General features: G+C 55.4%; 2 protein-coding genes across 8 annotated transcripts; one reads left to right on the plus strand and one right to left on the minus strand.

Moving 5' to 3' along the window:
- The first annotated feature begins 752 nt into the window (after positions 1–752).
- Positions 753–5,041, plus strand: MUC1 (mucin 1, cell surface associated). 3 transcript variants are annotated; one of them, XM_084769504.1, is made up of 7 exons: positions 753–931; positions 1,668–2,749; positions 2,851–2,903; positions 3,063–3,196; positions 3,376–3,497; positions 3,575–3,724; positions 4,660–5,041. In XM_084769504.1, the coding sequence occupies exons 1-7, from the start codon at positions 874–876 to the stop codon at positions 4,732–4,734; spliced, it is 1,674 nt and encodes a 557-aa protein (XP_084625630.1). In that variant the 5' UTR covers positions 753–873; the 3' UTR covers positions 4,735–5,041. The 3 variants fall into 3 exon arrangements, with proteins under 3 accessions (XP_084625630.1, XP_084625631.1, XP_084625632.1); XM_084769505.1 differs by having other exon boundaries at positions 1,728–2,749; XM_084769506.1 differs by having other exon boundaries at positions 1,848–2,749.
- Positions 5,042–5,859: 818 nt separating this feature from the next.
- On the minus strand, positions 5,860–18,318 carry TRIM46 (tripartite motif containing 46). 5 transcript variants are annotated; one of them, XM_084769469.1, is made up of 10 exons: positions 18,146–18,318; positions 16,571–16,832; positions 16,004–16,347; positions 14,351–14,494; positions 14,147–14,242; positions 10,842–11,095; positions 10,457–10,578; positions 9,148–9,450; positions 8,048–8,345; positions 5,860–7,009 (listed from the first exon to the last, which is right to left on the minus strand). In XM_084769469.1, the coding sequence occupies exons 1-10, from the start codon at positions 18,206–18,208 to the stop codon at positions 6,616–6,618; spliced, it is 2,280 nt and encodes a 759-aa protein (XP_084625595.1). In that variant the 5' UTR covers positions 18,209–18,318; the 3' UTR covers positions 5,860–6,615. The 5 variants fall into 5 exon arrangements, with proteins under 5 accessions (XP_084625595.1, XP_084625597.1, XP_084625594.1 ...); XM_084769471.1 differs by having other exon boundaries at positions 18,136–18,208; XM_084769468.1 differs by lacking the exon at positions 18,146–18,318 and adding an exon at positions 17,558–17,596.
- Between the last annotated feature and the right edge of the window lie 399 nt (positions 18,319–18,717).

Consider the following 18,717-nt stretch of genomic DNA (forward strand, 5'->3'; position numbering starts at 1 on the left):
CAACTCGGGCTGTGCGGCAAAATCTCCCCGCACAGTCTCTGTCACTCCGCCGCTGTAGGTCGGCCGCGCGACGCTCGCGGTGACCACTAGAGGGCAGGCGTTCCCAGGCAGAGGGACCGACCAGCCTGCCACTCAAGGTGGAAGGTTGGGTAGGAAGGACCTTAGGCTCCCCAAGTTTCGTCCTTTTTTAAGTGGAAATTTCCCCCACCGCCTTTCTGGGGAGAAAGCCAAAGAGACCTAGGCTACTGGAAAGTCTGGCAGGGGCGGGGACTGTGGTTTTCGGAGTACTGGAGCGGTTAGAAGGGTGGAGCTATTCCGGGAAGTGGGGGGGAGGGCGGACACGACACACTAAAACTAGCAACCTGTTCACTATTACCCAGCCCTCTATGTCCTCTCGACCTTATGGCAAGTGGTTTTCAAGAGCCCGCGGGGAGAGTAGGAAAAGGGATCGGGGACCTAGGGATGGGCGCCCTTGGTCTTGTTACCCAGGGCCTTCCCGAGCTCCGTTTCTTCACCTTGACTGTTTCTCTGGGGCTAAAGCCAGAGCCAGGGCCCCCCAGGTTTCCTCCACATACACACCTGGGGAAGGCAAAGAGTGGTTGGTAAAAGGGAAGGCCAATTGGAGAGTAAACAGGTTGTCATAAGGTTGAATGATTGGAACCCAAGTATGCTACACAGGAATGTTTCGGGAGGAGGAGAAAAGAATAGGGGAGGGGGCGGGGTTTTGTTACTTGTCACCTGCTCCGGCTGTGCCTAGGGCGGGAGGGGGACTGGTATAAAGCTGCAGGCACCAGCGGCGCTCCGCCGCACACACTCAGCGCCCGCCTAAACTTACCGTGTTTGGGGCCCCTTTCCCGCCTGTTCACCACCACCATGACCCCAGGCATCCGGGCTCCCTTCTTCCTCCTGCTGCTTCTCGCACTTCCAACAGGTGAGAGGGCACAAAGGCGGGGAAGGGCTGCCCTGCTCCGGTGGACCCCTCGCCCTTCTGTCGGTTTTGCTTACTTGGTAGATGGCCCTGTGAGAGTCAGGGATGGCCCAATATGTGCCAGAGGGAAAGGAAGGCGAAGGCCGGAGGCTAAGAAAAGGTGACCCCCGGCTGACCTACCATAGTAGGCAGTGCCGTGAAGTTGGTGGGGAGTTGAGAGGAGGCCTACGTCAGGAGAAGTAGACGCAGGAGTGGAAGATCGGGTCCATGTGCACCTCTACAAGCCTTTCTCTCAGGACACTGAAGTTCACAGAGTTCAACGTTAGTCTGGGCCATAGTATGAGTCCTTGTCTCAAAAGATAAGTAGGGTGGGGGTGGCAGATGGGCAGGAGCAGGGGTGAGACCTTTAGGGAGGGAGGTTGTTAGCAAGAAGGAAGGCAACCCCAGGGCTACCTGATGTTAACTTGACTTCTCTTCCCCTGGGGTTAGTTTGGTTTGGAGTTCATATTTTTCTCCTTGCTGTGATTTTACTCACCAAATCAGTAGTTTTTACAACTTCGAGTGTGTTACCCAAAGCAACCCAGTTTCTAACTCTGTTGGTTGGTGCTGTGAGCATAAAACCAGTGAACGCCTCCCCTTCAGCTCTGGCCCAGCCTTTCTTGTGTTTCCAAGTCAGAAAAATAAGTGCCACCTCATCCCAGGACACCAACAGTTCCTTAACATTGACTACCTCCTCCAGGCCACAGTGGCACGGTGGCCCCAGCAGCCACCAGCCCTCCAGTGGACTCCAGTACTCCAGGCCACAGTGGCACGGTGGCCCCAGCAGCCACCAGCCCTCCAGTGGACTCCAGTACTCCAGGCCACAGTGGCACGGTGGCCCCAGCAGCCACCAGCCCTCCAGTGGACTCCAGTACTCCAGGACACAGTGGCACGGTGGCCCCAGTAGCCACCAGCCCTCCAGAGGACACCAGTACTCCAGGCCACAATGGCACAGTGGCCCCAGTAGCCACCAGCCCTCCAGAGGACACCAGTACTCCAGGCCACAATGGCACAGTGGCTCCAGCAGCCACCAGCCCTCCAGAGGACTCCAGTACTCCAGGCCACAGTGGCACAGTGGCTCCAGCAGCCACCAGCCCTCCAGAGGACTCCAGTACTCCAGGCCACAATGGCACGGTGGCTCCAGCAGCCACCAGCCCTCCAGTGGACTCAAACAGCACTTCCATCCAGACCACCAAAGCTCTATCAAGCCTAGCTAGTACGCCGATCTACAGTAGCTCCTTGGTGCCAACTACCAGCCCTGCATTGGGCTCAGCCACCAGTCCAGTCCCCAGTGGTGCCTCAACTACAACTAACAGCTCCGATTCAGCCTCGGCCACCACTCCAGTTTACAGTAGTGCCTCTGTCTCTACTATCAAGGCGACATCAGGCTCAGCCATCACCCCAGGGCACAGTAGCTCCTTGGTGCCAACTACCAGCTCTGTGCTGGGCTCAGCCACCAGTCCAGTCCATAATACCTCTGCAACGGCTCCTATAACTCCAGTCAGCAGCAATGGCACTCAGCCTTCAGTTCCAAGTCAGCACCCTGTCACTCCTGCGACCCTCACCACCTCCAGCAACAGCACTTCCTCTTCCCTACTTTCTACTCTGGCTGGCAGCACAGTGCTCCTCTCTACCCTTTCCACTAATAGTCCTCCCCAGTTGTCTGTTGGGGTCTCTTTCTTCTTCTTGTCTTTTCACATTTGGAACCACAAGTTTAACTCTTCCCTGGGAGATCCCAGCTCCAACTACTATCAAGAACTGAAGAGGAACATTTCTGGATTGGTGGGTATCAGCCTGCTGTCTGCCACCCTCTCTTCTGAAGCCGCTCTTTAGAACCGCATGAATCTCTTGCATCAAACCTCAGTCTTCTCCTCCTATCCCAGTTTCTGCAGATTTTTAACCAAGATTTTCTGGGGATCTCTACTATCAAGTTCAGGTACAGTTTCTGGATCTGACTTGTGGGAGGGATGGACAGTTTCACGGCTTTGTGGTGTGGTGTGTGTGAGGGGAGCAGGGTGTGTGTGGGGGGGTGGGTGGGAAATGCTGAGCTGTGAGCAGAGACCTGTGGCTGAGCTGTCCGGTTTCCTGTAACCAGGTCAGGCTCGGTGGTGGTAGAATCCACTGTGATTTTCCGGGAGGGTGCCATCAGTGCCTCTGAGGTGAAATCCCAGCTTATGCGGCACGAGAAGGAGGCAGCAGACTATAACCTGGCTATTTCAAAAGTCAATGGTGAGGCCGTATCTGCAGCTGTAGCCTGGCACCACTGAACAGTGGGGGGGCACAGGGCGGGGGCGGCACAGGGGGGTGGCCCAGGGGGGGTGCGGCTCTAGCACCTGTTTACTTTGGGTGCTAGGAGGGGGAAAGCCAACTCCTTTGGGGGACTTCCTGACCACTGTCCTCCCTTTTAGTGAATGAGGTGCCGCTCCCTTCTTCTTCCCAGGCTTGGCCTGGGGTGCCCGGGTGGGGCATCGCCCTGCTGGTGCTGGTCTGTATTTTGGTTGCTTTGGCCATCATCTATCTCGTTGCCCTGGTAAGTCTCAGGCCGTCAGCAGTGTGCCCCCTGGGAAATGGGATCCCACGGGCCAGCATAACCTCCCGTCTCCCTAGGCAGTGTGCCAGTGCCGCCGAAAGAGCTATGGGCAGCTGGACATCTTTCCAACCCAGGACGCCTACCATCCGATGAGTGAATATCCCACCTACCACACCCATGGGCGCTATGTGCCCCCTGGGAGTACCAAACGTAGCCCCTATGAGGAGGTAAACTCTGCCCCATGTGTGTGGCGGGGGGGGGGGGGGGGGGGAGGGGGAGGCGCGGGAACAGGCTTGGCTGGGGGCAGGGGTGTCTGACCAGGTACCTGGAAAACTCAGGAACCTTTGGAGAGGTGAGCAGTGGATGGCCTGGCAAGGCTGGGAATGGAGGTAGAGTTCTGGGGGGTCGGACCTTGGGAGACTACAGAAGAAAGGGAGTGTTTGCACTACCAGTCTTCCCCAAAAAAGTTTCCTGCTCACTGAATTCTGAATTGTACCAGAGGGTGCCCATTAGGATGCCCAGAGGGAAAGTGAGGGGATACTGTGCCCAGGAGAGCCCTGCCTGCCGGACTGAGCACCGGCCCACTCACCTCCTAGGGGTTGCAGAGTAGATACAGAAAGTTGGGGTAGGGGTGGGAGGAAAAGAAATTTCCTCTAGCGAAATGAGTGTGCTAAGGGAGGAAAGCAAGGATCCAGCCCTCTTCTCTCACTCCGCCTTTCTCTAGTAAATAAATACTGTGACCACCTGAGACCTAAAGGCCAGTGTGGGTGGGAAAGAAGACAAGAGCTTCCTTTTCTTGCCTCATTTTCCTCCTCCTATGGGATCGGGATTGCTACACACACACACACACACACACACACATACACACACACACAGCCTTTTGGGCCAGAGGATCCAAAAAAATAAATAAATAAATAAAAGGAGAGAGACAGGAGGGCCTAGGAGAGTCTGGGACTTGCTACCAAGGGGCGGGGGCGGGGAGGGGGGCAGGGGCAGTGGAGGAGTGGTGTGTTTACAGTCACCTGGCTGCTCTGGGGCCCCTGGGCAGGTGCTCGCTCTGAATTAACCCCTTGAGAGCTTGCCAGGCCCCTAGCCTGGGGTACTGTCGGGGGATTCTACCCAGTAGATTCCCTCACCCTGACTTTATTTTCCCTCCACTTAGGTTGCGGCAGGTAACGGCAGCAGCAATCTCTCTTACACCAACTCGGCAGTGGCAACCACTTCTGCCAACTTGTAGGGACAAGTCACCCCACCTGCTCTGCTTTGGGAGGCAACTGTTCCCTCAGTTGTCATTGCCAGAGGGCCCCCCTCCCCCCCAGCATTTTGATCTGGGCTGGTGAGCTGGGACTTCTGGGAGGCTGCTCAAGGCCTTCTTGGAAGGCTCTGTCAAGTGCCTCAACCGTGTTAGCCTGGTGAAGCCCAGCCATGTCATGAAGGACAGTGGGGTGGGGGTGCAGTGGTGGCTCTCAGAAGGACTGGCCTAGAATGCCTGGAGATGGGGGTGGGAACCCAAACAGGGCTGAATAAAAGGTGGCCTCCTGTGACCCAGCTGTGGTGTTTCATGTGCAATGCATCAGTCAGGGCAGCCAGAGAGCTGCTGTCTGGGAGGGGCCTGGACCGGGGTCTAGGGGTGAAGACTCCCAAAGGCAAGGAGGGGTGGGTATATTTGAAACAAAACAAAACAAAACAAAAAACAAAACGAAACAGGGATGTGGGGAAGAGGTGACACTGGGAAACAGAGGTGGCCTGAGAAAGAACCCAGAAATGGCCTCTCTCCTATGCCTGGAGGCCCTGAAGGAAGGAGGAAGCAAAGCCTACACTGGCTCCAGCGGGCCTGACCCGACCTCAGCCCGCACCCACGGCTCTCTTCTGAGGCCAGCCCATGCCCCTCTCTGGCTGGCACAGTGCCTTTAAGGCAGCTCTATTCTTAGCTGTCCAGGTGTGAAGCAAATCCTTGGACCACAGATAACAGTGGCAGAGTCAACACAGCCATGATAAGGCAGGGCTGGGACAGATCCGGGAGCTGCTGGCGCCAGGCCCTGGCCCTCAGCCGCCCCTCCCGCACTGCCCCTGGGTGGGCTCTCTGGCACCCTGGGAATGGGGAAGTGGTTCTAGTTCCCTGACCCCCTTTGGGCCCAGACACCACGCCACACCCTCAGCTATATCCCGGCAGGGTCCAGATGCCCGAGGTGGAGTGCTGTGTTAGCAGTCAGCGCTGCGCCCCCTGGTGGTGATAGCAAGTGGAGCCTGGGCCTTGGGTGTAGCAGGAAGCTGTATGCACTTAAATTAGGGACCTCCTTTCCTTAGGTGCCTTTCCCACGCCATGGCACTGGAAATTATCAGGAATGGTCACACTCCGGGAGGGAAAAAGAAATGTGCCTGGTGTCACAGTTTATTGATTATAAACCATGAAAGTTACAGCTGTTGCTCAGCACAGGCCTAGCAATGCCCACTGCAAGGAGGCAATAGTAGGCACCAGAGGCCTAGCTTGGCTCAATCCAATGGGGACACCAGCCTCAGCTGGATTCCCAAGGGAGACTTGGCACGTTGGCATGGGTGCAGGACTGGTAAAGCATGCAAGAGGGAGAAGAGGGACAGAAGAGACATGCGGCTGGAGGGCACAGGGACCCCCCAAAAAAAGAGGAGAGGTTCTTCTCCCTCTCACTGGGGAGGCTTAAAGCCTGGCTGCCAAGGCTGTATGTAGTTCAGCATCGATGGGGGGCAGGGGGCTTGGTAAGGCTAAGGGCAGTGTTGTCAATCACACCCACCTTCCCAGGCATCCTCCCTCCCAATAGCCCTCTGGGGGGGGGGGGGGAATATAGTGCACGGATGGGATAGGGGCTTTCTATGCCTTGGCTAAGATGCCAAGGGCAGAGCCTGGGGCAGAGACCTGGTGGGCCTGGGGGCCTAGGCCAATAGGTAACACAGAATGAAGGACATCTGAAGGTAAGCAGGGAGCATCCCTTAGTCAAGGGAAGCCTTAGGAAGACACAGCTGGCAAGGTGCAGGGCAGGACCACATGGTTAGGAGGAAGAGGGAGAAGCTGCTGGGTAAACAACCCGCTGCCCAGAGGCCTGGGGAGCAGAGCTTAGGTTCTGGAAAGGGGGCCTGAAAAGGCTCAGTCCATCTTGGCAAAGCCCCCAATGGTGACTTTCCTCTCAGGCTTGGTGCCCACCGGCTCCTGCAGCTGTACAGCGCCACCCCCAATGAAGCAGAAGGCAGGGCACACAGGCCCCGAGCAGTCCAGGGGGCACTCTAGGAGCCCACGGAAGGACACAGCATCCAAGAAGGAAACCCGGCCTCGCTCGTAGTCCAAGCAGATGCCCAGGCGGGGTGGCAGGGGCACTGTGCAGCTGGCTGCTGGGCCATCCCTCCCTGTCAGCCCTGCATTTGAATTCGCTCCGGAACCCAGCAGGATCTTGCCCATGCCAATGGTCAGGAAAGCAAAGGGTGGCAGGGCCTCTACCGTAGCATCCTCAGCACCACTGTCGTGCCCGCTGTCCGGGTCATATCTGTAAGGAGCAGGGATTCAGAAGGGAGAAGTTGGGTGGGGCGAGGGAGGGGAAGGAGAGCAATGGAAGGGAGGGGAAGGGGAGGTCAAAGGAGCTGAAATGTTGGAAGGATGGGTGTTGGGGCACAAGAGGTTGCATACATTAAGGTGAACACATATTGAGGACCTGGCGGTTAGAGTGTAAGGCTTGAGGCTTTAGTTTGTGCAGGAAGGGAATAGGGAAAGGCAAGTGCATAAGAAAGGCATTGTGGGGAAGGAGAGACAGGGTGCTAGCTACTACAGCACACTGAAGAAACGTGGGTCCCTGCCACCCATCAGGATAGAAGGTGCTGAGAGTGGTGGTGCTAGGGGGATCAGGTTAGGGATACAGTTTTGACAGCTGGGGATGTTGGAAGGATGACAGCACAGTGATTAAGATGTGGTGGGTGGCGGGGGGTGGGGGGAAGGGGCGGAGCCTGGATGGCAGGTGATGGCTTTAGAAGAGAGATGACGTGGCTTGGCCTCAGGACGTTTAAGGGATATAGGAGTGGGGACAGCACAGTTCCAAGGGGACTTTGTGTTGGGGAGAAGGCATTTTGAGGAGATGGGATGCTGAAGGATGGAGGACTCAGGAGAGAAGTGACATCGGACGCAAGGAGATGTAAGAAGGGGAGAACCTGGAGGTGTGGAGAAAGAGGTGGGGCTCGGGGAGAACACTTCATAGAACTAAGGTGCTGGGGGAAAGGGCATGGCAGCTTAGACAGGACAGCTTAGACTGGTCCTGAGTGACAGATGGAAGAAAGAGGTAATGCCCTGCCTTCTGTCAACCCTTTCCCCAGCCATACACTCTGAAAACCAGTCCTCAAGATCCCTTCGGTTGAGCCCACGTCTCTTCCACACACAAGCCTGCCAGTCTGGCTTCCAGGCTGCTTGTTCTTGCCCCTCCCCAGCCCCCACCTAGGCAGGTCTCTGTTCCCCCTCACCCCCCTTGCCAAGCCCAGCTCCTCCCCCAGGGCTTGAGTCCCCACCCCCACCCCACCCCCTTGCAGAAGGGCCTGACCTGGGGCTGATCACATCCGGGGCACCCTGGAAGCTTTCCTGAAGCTTGCTCTCCAGCCCGACGCCCACCTTGACCAAGTAGGAAGCAGGGTCTACGGCACAGGCCCAGTAGCTGCGGCCCTGGGTCACAGCCACATCACCCAGGACCACGTCCACACTCAGGTGGCAGCCTGTGAGCAGCCGCTCAGCGGCCAGCAGCAAGGGAAGGCCCGGAATACTCCGCACCGCTCGCTGGTCCTTGCTGATGGCTAGCCGCTCTCGGCTTGCACCCCAGCGGCCATCAAGGAAGAAGTGCAGGACTAGAAGCAGGAGGTTAAGACAGAAGGAAGGGTTTCAGGAACGCACACTGGCACTGGGGGGTTGTGGGGTACCAGTACAGACACTGGGAATTTCTGGGCACAGGGAACAAATTACCAAGGGGTTCAGTCACTAGGAAGTGGCAGGGGCCCAGGGGAAGGGGGCATAGGACACTGAAACGGAGACATAGGGAGGAAAGGGGCATCCCAGAGAGCCATAGGATGCCAGGAATAGATGCAGCAGGCAGAGAAAAGTGTCCCATCTCTGGTTGACTCAATGTTTCTGCAATCCATTCTCCATGACTTGCCCTGTGGACCATCTCCACTACTGTCCTGTTTTATCTGGTCACATTCCTAACACCGGCCTGGTGCATGCTACCCGACCCCTAAACCCAGCCCTGCCTTTTTTTGCCCTTTACTGGAGTGCTGAGCACACTCGGCAAGCCACCTCTCTAACACTGGCTGAGCCCTTACCGAGTCAGAAGCTAAATAAGTCTTTCCATGCACCATCTTTTGTTTTGTTTTGTTTTTCTAGACAGGGTTTCTCTGTGTAGCCTTGGCTGTCCTGGACTCGCTTTTTGTAGACCAGGTTGGCCTTGAACTCATAGAGATCCACCTGCCTCTGCCTCCCAAGTGCTGGGATTAAAGGCGTGCGCCACCACACCTGGCTTTACATGCACCATCTTATAATGGTTTAATTATCAAACCACTGGCCGGGCCTGGTGGTGCTTTTCCAGTGCCCACGTGTACCCTCCGCGTGTACGTCTAATGTTCATCCCATGAAGCCACCTGTCTGTGTGCTCACCGGGTGCTGGAGGTGTGTGGAGGTGCACATCTTCACTGTACTCTCCATAACCAGCCTTGTTGCAGCCACGGACGCGCAGTACGTACACAGAGCCCGTGTCAGGGTTCTCAAGAAGGGCGCTGGTGCCCCTCACCTCCTCCCGTCGCTGCCATCGTGTAGGGCCTGGCTGGGCAGGGACATCTGTGCGCCGGAACTCAACAGTGTAGTGCCAGGCAGGTGGCGAGTGAGGGGGCAGCCGCCAGCACAGGAAGATTTGATCGTAGGCAAAAGTGCGCTGGGTGTCGATGACGGGAGCCTCAGGCACTGTTGGAAGAGACAGCAGGGGTCAATCAAGGCCTGGCCACCAGCCTGGCATGGGGAGTAGGGCAGGCAGGGGCAGGAAGCAGCGGGAGCCGGGGGGTGAGTGTGGGTGAGGGAGCTGGGGGGAAGGAGTCTCCTAGGCACTGGGTGGGGGGGGGGGGCAGGACCCACAGGAGAAAGAAGCGGGCGAGAGCTGGGCGGAGGAGAAGGCAAGGGTCTGAACTCTGGTCCTACTTTGCCACTACCCTAGTTTGGCCTGAAGTAAAAAGCCACTTCCCCTCTCTTCAGTCAAACGACAGCATCATGACCAAATGAGTTCTGAGAGCTCTGACAGCTTAGAGGCTCTGAGCTAAGAGGAGCCCCAGAACGAACGAGGCAGGCAAAGGCCACGGGAACCCAGGCAAGAGAGCCCTGAGCAGGAAGGGAGGCGTGAGGGTTGGGATGGATATGCCAGGGTCAGCAAGACAAGCAGGGAGGCAGCAGAGAAGAGCAAGCCTGACAGGAGGGCTGTGCATGTAGGTCAGGAGGAAGACAGTGAAAGGCCACAGAGGGCAAGGGTCAGGATAGCAAAGGTCAGAAGGACCAGGATTACGCAATAGCCGAAAGGAGGCAGAAGAGTGACAGGACATTTGTCAAGTGGGAGGGACCAAGAATTCAGGGTACAGTAGGAGAGAAGGAAGCAATATGTGGGTGGCCAAGCTGTGTGGGAGCACAGGGAAGGGAGTAGGGAGGGGGCCCGGCGGGTGGCAGGGCCCCCAGGGCAGGGCTGCTGACTTGCCTGGGGTGCTCCGGAGCAGAGTCCGCGGTGGCCACAGCCTATAAAGAGAGAGGGAGAAGCAGCGCTGAGCGCGGTAGGATGGTGTGGCGGGGGGGTTGGCTGGGTAGGAGCGGCTGGCCAGGCCAGGCAGGAGGCCGGGAGGTCCCTGGTGGGCACTGCCCCCCGGGTCCGCTGCTGTGGGGACGGGGAAGATGCGGCTCTGGTCGGACACGGGCCTGGCTGGCTCCTTACCTCGCAGGAAGCTAAGTTCTGTCAGCAGCTTCATCTCGCGGCCCACATCCAGCTGGTAATGGCGGAAGGAGCAGCTGGCAGCTGGCCGGAACGTCTGGAGGGCCTCAGTGGCTCGGGCAATCCTGGAAGAGGACAGGCAAGGGTCAGACATAGCCAGGTGGGCAGCAACCCCTCCCCGGGATCCTGCCCTGCCTCTCCCTAGAGCTTCGGCCACCGCTTCAGGCGAACTGACTCCTCAGGAGATGCTAGCATCGGTTTGGCCACGTGATGCTCTCCAGCTCTCCCCACCTGGGTATTCTAGCTAGGGTCCTAGCTCCTAGCCACTAGCTACACCCACAGTGCCCACCTCCCTGGAGCCTGAACCCCTGTGCTGGTCCCTCAGTACCTGTTATGCAGCTGTTTGGCTGCTTGCACAAAGCAAGGCTGGTCTGTTTCCTTAAGGACTTCCTGGGCATAACCCACCAAACCCGAGCCATCCAGCAGGCTCTGGTGCTCATGGATCTGGGCGCTGAGGCGGGACAACCGCTCCTGCTGACACTCTTCAATGGCCTGGAGCAGTGAGGCCCGCTTCTCTTCCAGCACAGCCCCTAGTCCCCGAACCAGCTGGGACACCTCCTCCTTCGCCTGCTGACCACTCACCTGTCCAAGAAGCAACATCCGAAGGATAAGTGACTTCCTGTCTTCCTGGAAGCAGTACTTGTGCTAGGATGCTATACTACACTATCCATCTCATTGGGGTCATGACCGGCCAGGCACCTACACCACAGATACAGTCGGTCCAGTCACCTCCAGACCATTTATTCTAACTTTCCTGGACACTCACATCATAACTGTAGGCGAGGGGCTGGAGAGATGGCTCAGAGGTTAAGAGAACTGACTGCTCTTCCAGAGGTCCTGAGTTCAATTCCCAGCAACCACATGGTGGCTCACAGCCATCTACAATGTGATCTGGTGCCCTCTTCTAGCCTGCCTGTGTACATGCAGGCAGAACACTGTATATATAATAATAAATAAATAAAATCTTTAAAAAAAAAGAAAAGAAAAGATAACTGTAGGCGAGAGAGACAATTTACTAGGCTTTTGGCTTGATCTAGGAAATCAAATTAATATAGGAGAAAAGTACAAAAGTCCTATTAATTTTATACCTACTTGGGGATCTTTCTAAAAGTTTTTTTTAAAGATTTATTTAATGTGTGTGTGTGTCTGCGTGTGTGTGTGTGTGTGTGTTCTGTCTGTAAGTACATCTGCAGGCCAGAAGAGCCCATACAATTACATTATAGATGGTTGTGAGCCATGATGTGGTTGCTGGGAATTGAACTCAGGACCTCTGGAGGAACAGCTAGTGCTCTTAACCCCTAAGCCATCTCTTCAACCCCCTTAAAAGTATTTTTCTATTGCCGGGCATAGTGGCACACGCTTTTAATCCCAGCACTTGGGAGGCAGAGGCAGGTGGATCTCTCTGGGTTTAAGGCCAGCCTAGTCTACAGAGCGAGTCCAGGACAGCCAAGGTTACACTGAGAAACCCTGTCTTGAAAAATAAAGTATTTTTTATTATTTTATGTAAAAGGGTGTTTTGTATGTATGTATGTATGTATGTATGTATGTATGTATGTATGAATGAATGTATGTATGTGCACCAAGTGTATGCCTAGTACCCGTGGAGACCAGAAGAGGGCATCAGATACCCAGGAACTACAGACGGTTGTGAGCCACCATGTGGGCGCTGGGAATTGAATCTGGGTTGTCTGAAAGAGCAGCCAGTGTCCCTAACCACTGATCTATCTTTCCAGACTTTACTTGGGGATCTCTATAAAAGACAGGTTTTCATGTAGCCCAGGAGGACCTTGCACTTGCTTTGTAGTGGAGAGAGACTGCCTGCTTCAATGTCCCCAGTTCTGGGATCACAGTGTAAGCCACCGTGTCCAGCTTAAAATCTTGATTAATTTTTTAAAAGAATAATTCAGATGCTGGAGAGAAGCTCAGTGGTTAAGAGCGAGTGAGCACCGGGCAAGGGCTGAATTCAATTCCTAGCATCCATGCAAGGTAGCTGAGCCATCTGTAACAGCTGCTCCAGGGGCTCCAATGCCCTGGGACTCTACGGGCACCCCACGCCTCACCACATGGCATCACCTCACACGCGTGCGCACACACACACACATGCGCACACACGCGCGCATGCGCGCACATGATCCAATTTTTAAAAATTAAAATAATGCAGTTACTCCTTTAACTTAAAATGTTTTGCCAGTTTGGGGCTTTATTGTCATGGAGACCTTGGACCTTGACCTACTAGTGCAGCAGCAGTTATACCCACTCTTTCAACATTTTTTATTTGAAAATATTTACTTTATTTATCTCTGCGTGTGTTTGCCTGCATGAGTGTGTGTGTGTGTGTGTGTGTGTGTGAGTTTATATGCACCGCATGTGTGCAAAAGCCCTTGAAGGCCAGAGGAAGGTATCAGCTCTCCTGGAGCTGGAATTCTAGGTGGCCATGAGCTGCCATGTGGATGCTGGGAATTGAACCCAGGTCTTCTGCAAGAGCAGTCAGTGCTCTTCACCACTGAACCATCTCTCCAGCCCCGTCTGCCTTTTATGATAAAGATGCCTGTGCTCCACCACTGAGCTTTGCTGTCAACTCCAGATCTATGAATTTGTGAAGAAATGATGGTATAAATGGAGTATATGGGCTGGGGTAGTAAATCCTAGCCATGTTGTTAAGAGACAAACGGGGAAAGGCTGAAAGTTAGCAGAAGATAAGAGCTATTTTAAATAGTTGGTTAGTTGGGTACATTGCAGCTTCAATTACCAATATCTGGCAAACAGGACTGTCCTTATATATCCTGTTACATGTCAGAAAATGCAGGAAACGGCCTTTTCTGAACCTACTGGTCCCTAAGTGATTGCAACTTGAAATCACCACTATACTAATTGGCCATGTTCTGTCTTAGCTTTTTTAGTCTGTCTCTCTGTCTCTCTCTCTGTCTGTGTTTCTCTGTCTCTCTGTCTCTGTCTGTCTCTGTCTCTCTGTCTGTCTCTGTCTCTGTCCCTCTGTCCCTCTGTCCCTCTGTCCCTCTGTCTCTGTCTCTGTCTCTGTCTGTCTGTCTGTCTGTCTGTCTGTCTCTCTCTCTCTCTCTCCTCTCTCTCTCTCTCTTTCTCGACAGGGTTTCTCTATGTAGAATTGGCTGTCCTGGACTCACTTGTAGACCAGGCTGGCCTCGAACTCACATCAATCCACCCGGCTCTGCCTCCCCGAGTGCTGGGATTAAAGGCGTGCGCCCCCACTGCCCGGCTAGTCTTTATCTCTTAATGTCTCAGTCGAATAAGAAAGGCCACGACTGCACTTAGATCTACTTTTGGACTACACTAGTGATACCATCATTCCCATGCCAGCTAATTTAGACAACCTAGAAGAAGCTGTTTGTACCCTTCCCCTGGCTTCGGGGTTGTATCCATGCTGTGCTGAACCTAACTAAGCACATTTGAGCTCCGTAGCCCCAGCTCCAGCGCTCCCACCCACCCTGCAGCCCCAGCTCCAGCCTAACCCAGCCTACTGGTGTCCTTGCCAATTGAGTTTAACCAGAGCCTCCACCCACACAGACTCTCCTCCCGAGGGCTCTGAGCTGGCAGCAAGGCAACAGGGGCATGCCCATCCAAGCAGGATCCAAGGCACACGTCCATGCCCTTCCTCACCTCAGTGTGCCTGATGGTCTCTTCCAGTTCACAAATCTGGGTCTGTACCGTGTCCTGGTTTCCCAGGATGTATGTCAGGCTCTTTGTCAGCTTATCCTAAGGGCAAAGAAAGAGGTGGGCATCATCCTGGCTCTGCAAGAAGCAAGTCGTGAGGTGTGTGGCGGTGTGTGTCAGCCTCGGGGCTGAGCAAGCAGGAGCCTTTACCTTGAGGGCCTGGTAGGCATTGAGCACTGGTGTGATCTTGTGCCCACTGTGGGTGCGCCGGACCCTGCAGAGTTGGCACACCAGCCGTTGACACGTCTTACAGTAGTGGGTCACCTCTTCCTTGTGGTCTGGACACATCAGACCCTAAAGAATGCAAAGGATAATGAAACAGTCAGCCAATGGTGTAAGGGTGCTCACCTACCCACAATTGGTGGCCCCTCCCTAGCAGTCAGGGAAGTGGAAACAGCTGGTGATGCTCCATAGGGCCACCCAGTGGCCCCTCCCTTCACCCACTTCATATGTGTGCAGCGGGGACAATAATGATGATAATTAATCCTACAGTTTACCTTTACTCATCATTATACCCAATTCCTAGAATAACGTCCTGCATATAGACAACTTTTTTCAAGACAGGGTTCCTTGGTGTAGCCTTGGCTGTCCTAGATTCTCTTTGTAGACCAGGCTGGCTTCGAACTCACAGCGATCCGCCTGCCTCTGCCTCCTGAGTGCTGGGATTAAAGGTTTGCGCCAACACACCCAGCTTTTTTTTTTTTTTTAAAGACAGAGTTTTCCAGCCGGGCGTGGTGGCGTACGCCTTTAATCCCAGCACTCGGGAGGCAGAGGCAGGAGGATCGCTGTGAGTTCGAGGCCAGCCTGGTCTACAAAGTGAGTCCAGGACAGCCAAGGCTAACACAGAGAGACCCTGTCTTAAAAAACAAAACAAACAAACAAACAAACAAACAAAAGACAGAGTTTTCCTGTGTAGCCCAGGCTGGCTTTCAACTTCCAAGTCTCTTTATTCACCCTTTCCAGTACTGGGAAGTCAGGCTGTGCCGCCATCCTTGGCTAAATAACACTTTTTAGGCAAGAAACATCTGTGATCCTCTCACTGGCCCTGCAGCTATGGCTGCTGCAGAGCAGAACTCTCCTGTCTCTATGTGGCAAATGAGGTGAGAGACCCACGGATGTTAAATCATTTGTTCAGTGATTGTTAGAGACCGGGGCTGCTCGGCACCCTGACCTGATGGTGCATGTCTGTAATCCCAGTACTCAGGAAACCGAGGCAAGGGGATTGCCATGAGTTCAAGGCTAGCCTGAGCTATATGGCAAGGCTCTGTCTTTTTTTTCTTAATATTTTATTTTGAATTATGTGTGTGTGTCTCTGTATGGAAATGTGCATATAAGTGCAGATGCCTGAAGTGGCCAGAGGTGTTGTATGCCCTGGAGCTGGAATTACAGGGAAACAAATTAGGATTCTCTGGAAGAGCTCTTAATCACAGGGCCATCTCTTCAGCTCTAAGACCCCGTCTTGCCGGGTGGTGGTGGTGCCCGCCTTTAATCCCAGCACTCGGGAGGCAGAGGCAGGTGGATCACTGTGAGTTCGAGGCCAGCCTGGTCTACAGAGTGAGTCTAGGACAGCCAAGGCTACACAGAGAAACCCTGTCTCGAAAACAAAACAAAACAAAAGACCCTGTCTCACACACATACGTACACACACATATATATGCACGCGTGCTCATACACACAGAGACAAAATCCCAACCTTGTCTACCAATCCTTAGAAAAGCCCAAATGCCAGCAACCTCCAACCACTGGTTCAACACCACCACGCCCCTCCTACCTCAGACACCCCCCCCCAAAGAACTGGCTCACCTTGGGGCGGAATGAGAGGGTGGGCAGAGTGGGCTCGTGCTGGGCCTTCTGGGTGCCCCAGGGGTGGAAGAGCTTGAAGCATTCATTGCAGAAGGTCGCTCGGCACTCTGTGCAGCCCTTGGTGGCCTCTAGTGGTGGGGGCTTGCACAGCTGGCACAGGATGGCGCCTCCCACGCTCACACTCTGGCGGTACCTCTCCACCACTCGCTCTAGGGTCAGGTTTCGGAAAAGCCCAGAAAGGCCCCTCTCCCCCAGCTCCACATCTCCCTGGCACGCTGGGCATGGGAATATGATTGTCTGGGGGTGCAAGGCACCCCGCTTCCGCCCAGGGTATGTCCCAAAGCCTGTGGATGGACCCAGGAGGTAGAGGTGAGAGTTACATCTGGCTTGGGGGTGGGTGGATGACATCTGTTCAATTAAAAGGTGGAATTTTATTGCACCAGAGCTCAGCTCTTATTAGAATCCAGATAACCAGTAAGTAGCTCCACCCCGGAAGGACAGACAGAGGCCCCTGACCCTGTTCTATCTTCCTATATCCCCACCCCATCCCACAGGCCCCAGCCCCACCTGACTTAAGAAGCCGGTCCAAGCGATCTGGCTTGGGGAGAGTTCTCCGAGAGAGTCGGGGGCTGCGGGTGGAAGGGGTGGAGGCAGGAGAAGTGGGCTCCGAACTGGGGTCCCCACCATGGCCTATGTACCCTTGCTGGCCCAAAACCTCCCGGGCACAGGCCTGGCATACGTTGTGGGTACAAGGCAGCACTAGTGGCTGCTTGTACATCTCTTGGCACACTGGGCACAGCAGTTCCTTCTCCATATTCTTCATGCTTGTCTGTGGAGGGACCAGGAGGTTGTGTGAGAGCTACGGCACTTGGGCATATCTCAGCCGGTCCCTTGGCTGCCAGGAAGGGGAGCACAAGCTACCTACTGCTTTGGCTCAGTACCTGCCTTGGTTGGCACACCTTCCCAGCTCGGTCTCTGGCTTCTGCTCCCCTCTTGGAGAGTTTAAGGTCCAACAGGAAGGTATGGTTGGAGCTCTGGCCTCCCCCCTCCCCCCCCCCGCGTTGCGCCCCACCCCCATCACTCCCGCTGCAGCAGCAGTACTGGCAGCCGGTCCTCCCTCCTCACCTGTCTCCATCCCTCCATCTCTGGATTACCGGCCTGCTCCACGCACTGATTTCAAGGGCACCACCCATTCTATAGCTGGGCGCTGTCCCCCGCCCATTTCTCTAGCAACCCTCAGACGTTTGACTGCTCCCCCGCTGCCAGGGTGCGCTAGCTTTCCGAACAGGCTGGGCACCGGCCTGCGGCCCTACCCGTGCCCCCCTTTCCCCGCCCAGCACCCATCCTCCATTCCTCACTTCTGTTTCTTCCAGTCTCCCCAAATCATCCCACTCCTCTTAGCCTCCTATACTCCAGCCAGCTAGAACCCTTTGCCCAATCTGGGGGTGGGGAGGGGGGGAAGAGCGCCCCGCCTACTTGCCCCCTCCCCACCGGAAGTATCCCTCCCCCTTTTGGTGAGGGGTCTTCAGGCTATTCCCCACCCCCACACCTCACCTTGGTCCCTCTCTTCGCAGCCATCCCGGTCAGGGGCGCAGCTGACACAAAGGAGGGAGGGACAGGGAGGGAGGGGGAAGGAAGTGGTGGGGGGAGCAGGGTTGGCACCGCCTCTGGGAGAGACGGGCACGGGTTACCATGACAACCACAGGCTGCACGGCAGCTCGCGGTGGGGGGGGAGCGGTAGGGTGGGGGGTCGGGAGGGGTCCAAATTGGGAACTGCACCCTGAGGAGGCTTTTTCATCATTTCTCCCCCCAACCTGTCTTCAGTTTCTTGGAAACCATCCAAGCTCACACATGCCCGTTCTCATAGCCCTGGTGCACTGCTGGCCGCTACCCCAAGCCTACCCGCTGGGTCCGGGCAGCTTTTCGCTTGCCACCCCAGCCAACGCGAGTCTTTAAGGCACTCACCACTCTGCTGTCCCCAGGATCCCTGCACACCTGCATCTCCGTCCTCCCACTAATTTCTGTCTTAACTAGTCCCCATCTACGTTCCAGATTCTTCCTGGACCCCCACCTGTTCAAGGATCTGGGTTACCCCGACCCCTCTACATCCCCTCCCTTTCCCTTGACCCCACCTTAACTCACACTGATGCGGACTAGTGCATCCATGATGGAAGTGAAGGTCTGCATGTCCTCACCCTCAGCCATGGCCCTACTGTACCCGCCCGCCCCCGGGTGCCCGATCCTGGCTGCTGCTGCGAACCCGGGGCTTAATGCAGGAGCCGGGTGGGGTGTAGGGAGGGGTGGGGAGGGTCAGACATCACTGCGCATGCTCCAGGGACCAGCCTCGAACTGCGCCCGTCGAGGTTGGGGGTGGGAAATAGTTCTTCCCACGTGGTTTTCCAAAGGCGGTCTAGGGGGTGGATTACATGGAAAGGTATTTGAGGGAGGAACCATTCCTTCTATTAGAACATTGCATCGGTCTCTAGGTAATACTACTCACAGTAACGCAAGGAGCTGGTTTTAGAGGAAGATGAACTCCAGGTGGCGAAGGCTAGCTACATCTTGGGTGGGGCATATCTTCTGGAGATGTAGAAGCAATCAGAATGGGGCAGGGAGGTTTGAGGAACATGTGCTAGAGATGACATAAATGGCAAAGGAGACATAGGCCGTGGGATCGTGACTGAAAGGCGTGAGTGCAGCTTGTCCAGAGAGGC

This window comes from Acomys minous, assembly GCF_964271855.1.
Source record: "Acomys minous genome assembly, chromosome: 19".
NCBI lineage: Eukaryota > Metazoa > Chordata > Mammalia > Rodentia > Muridae > Acomys > Acomys minous.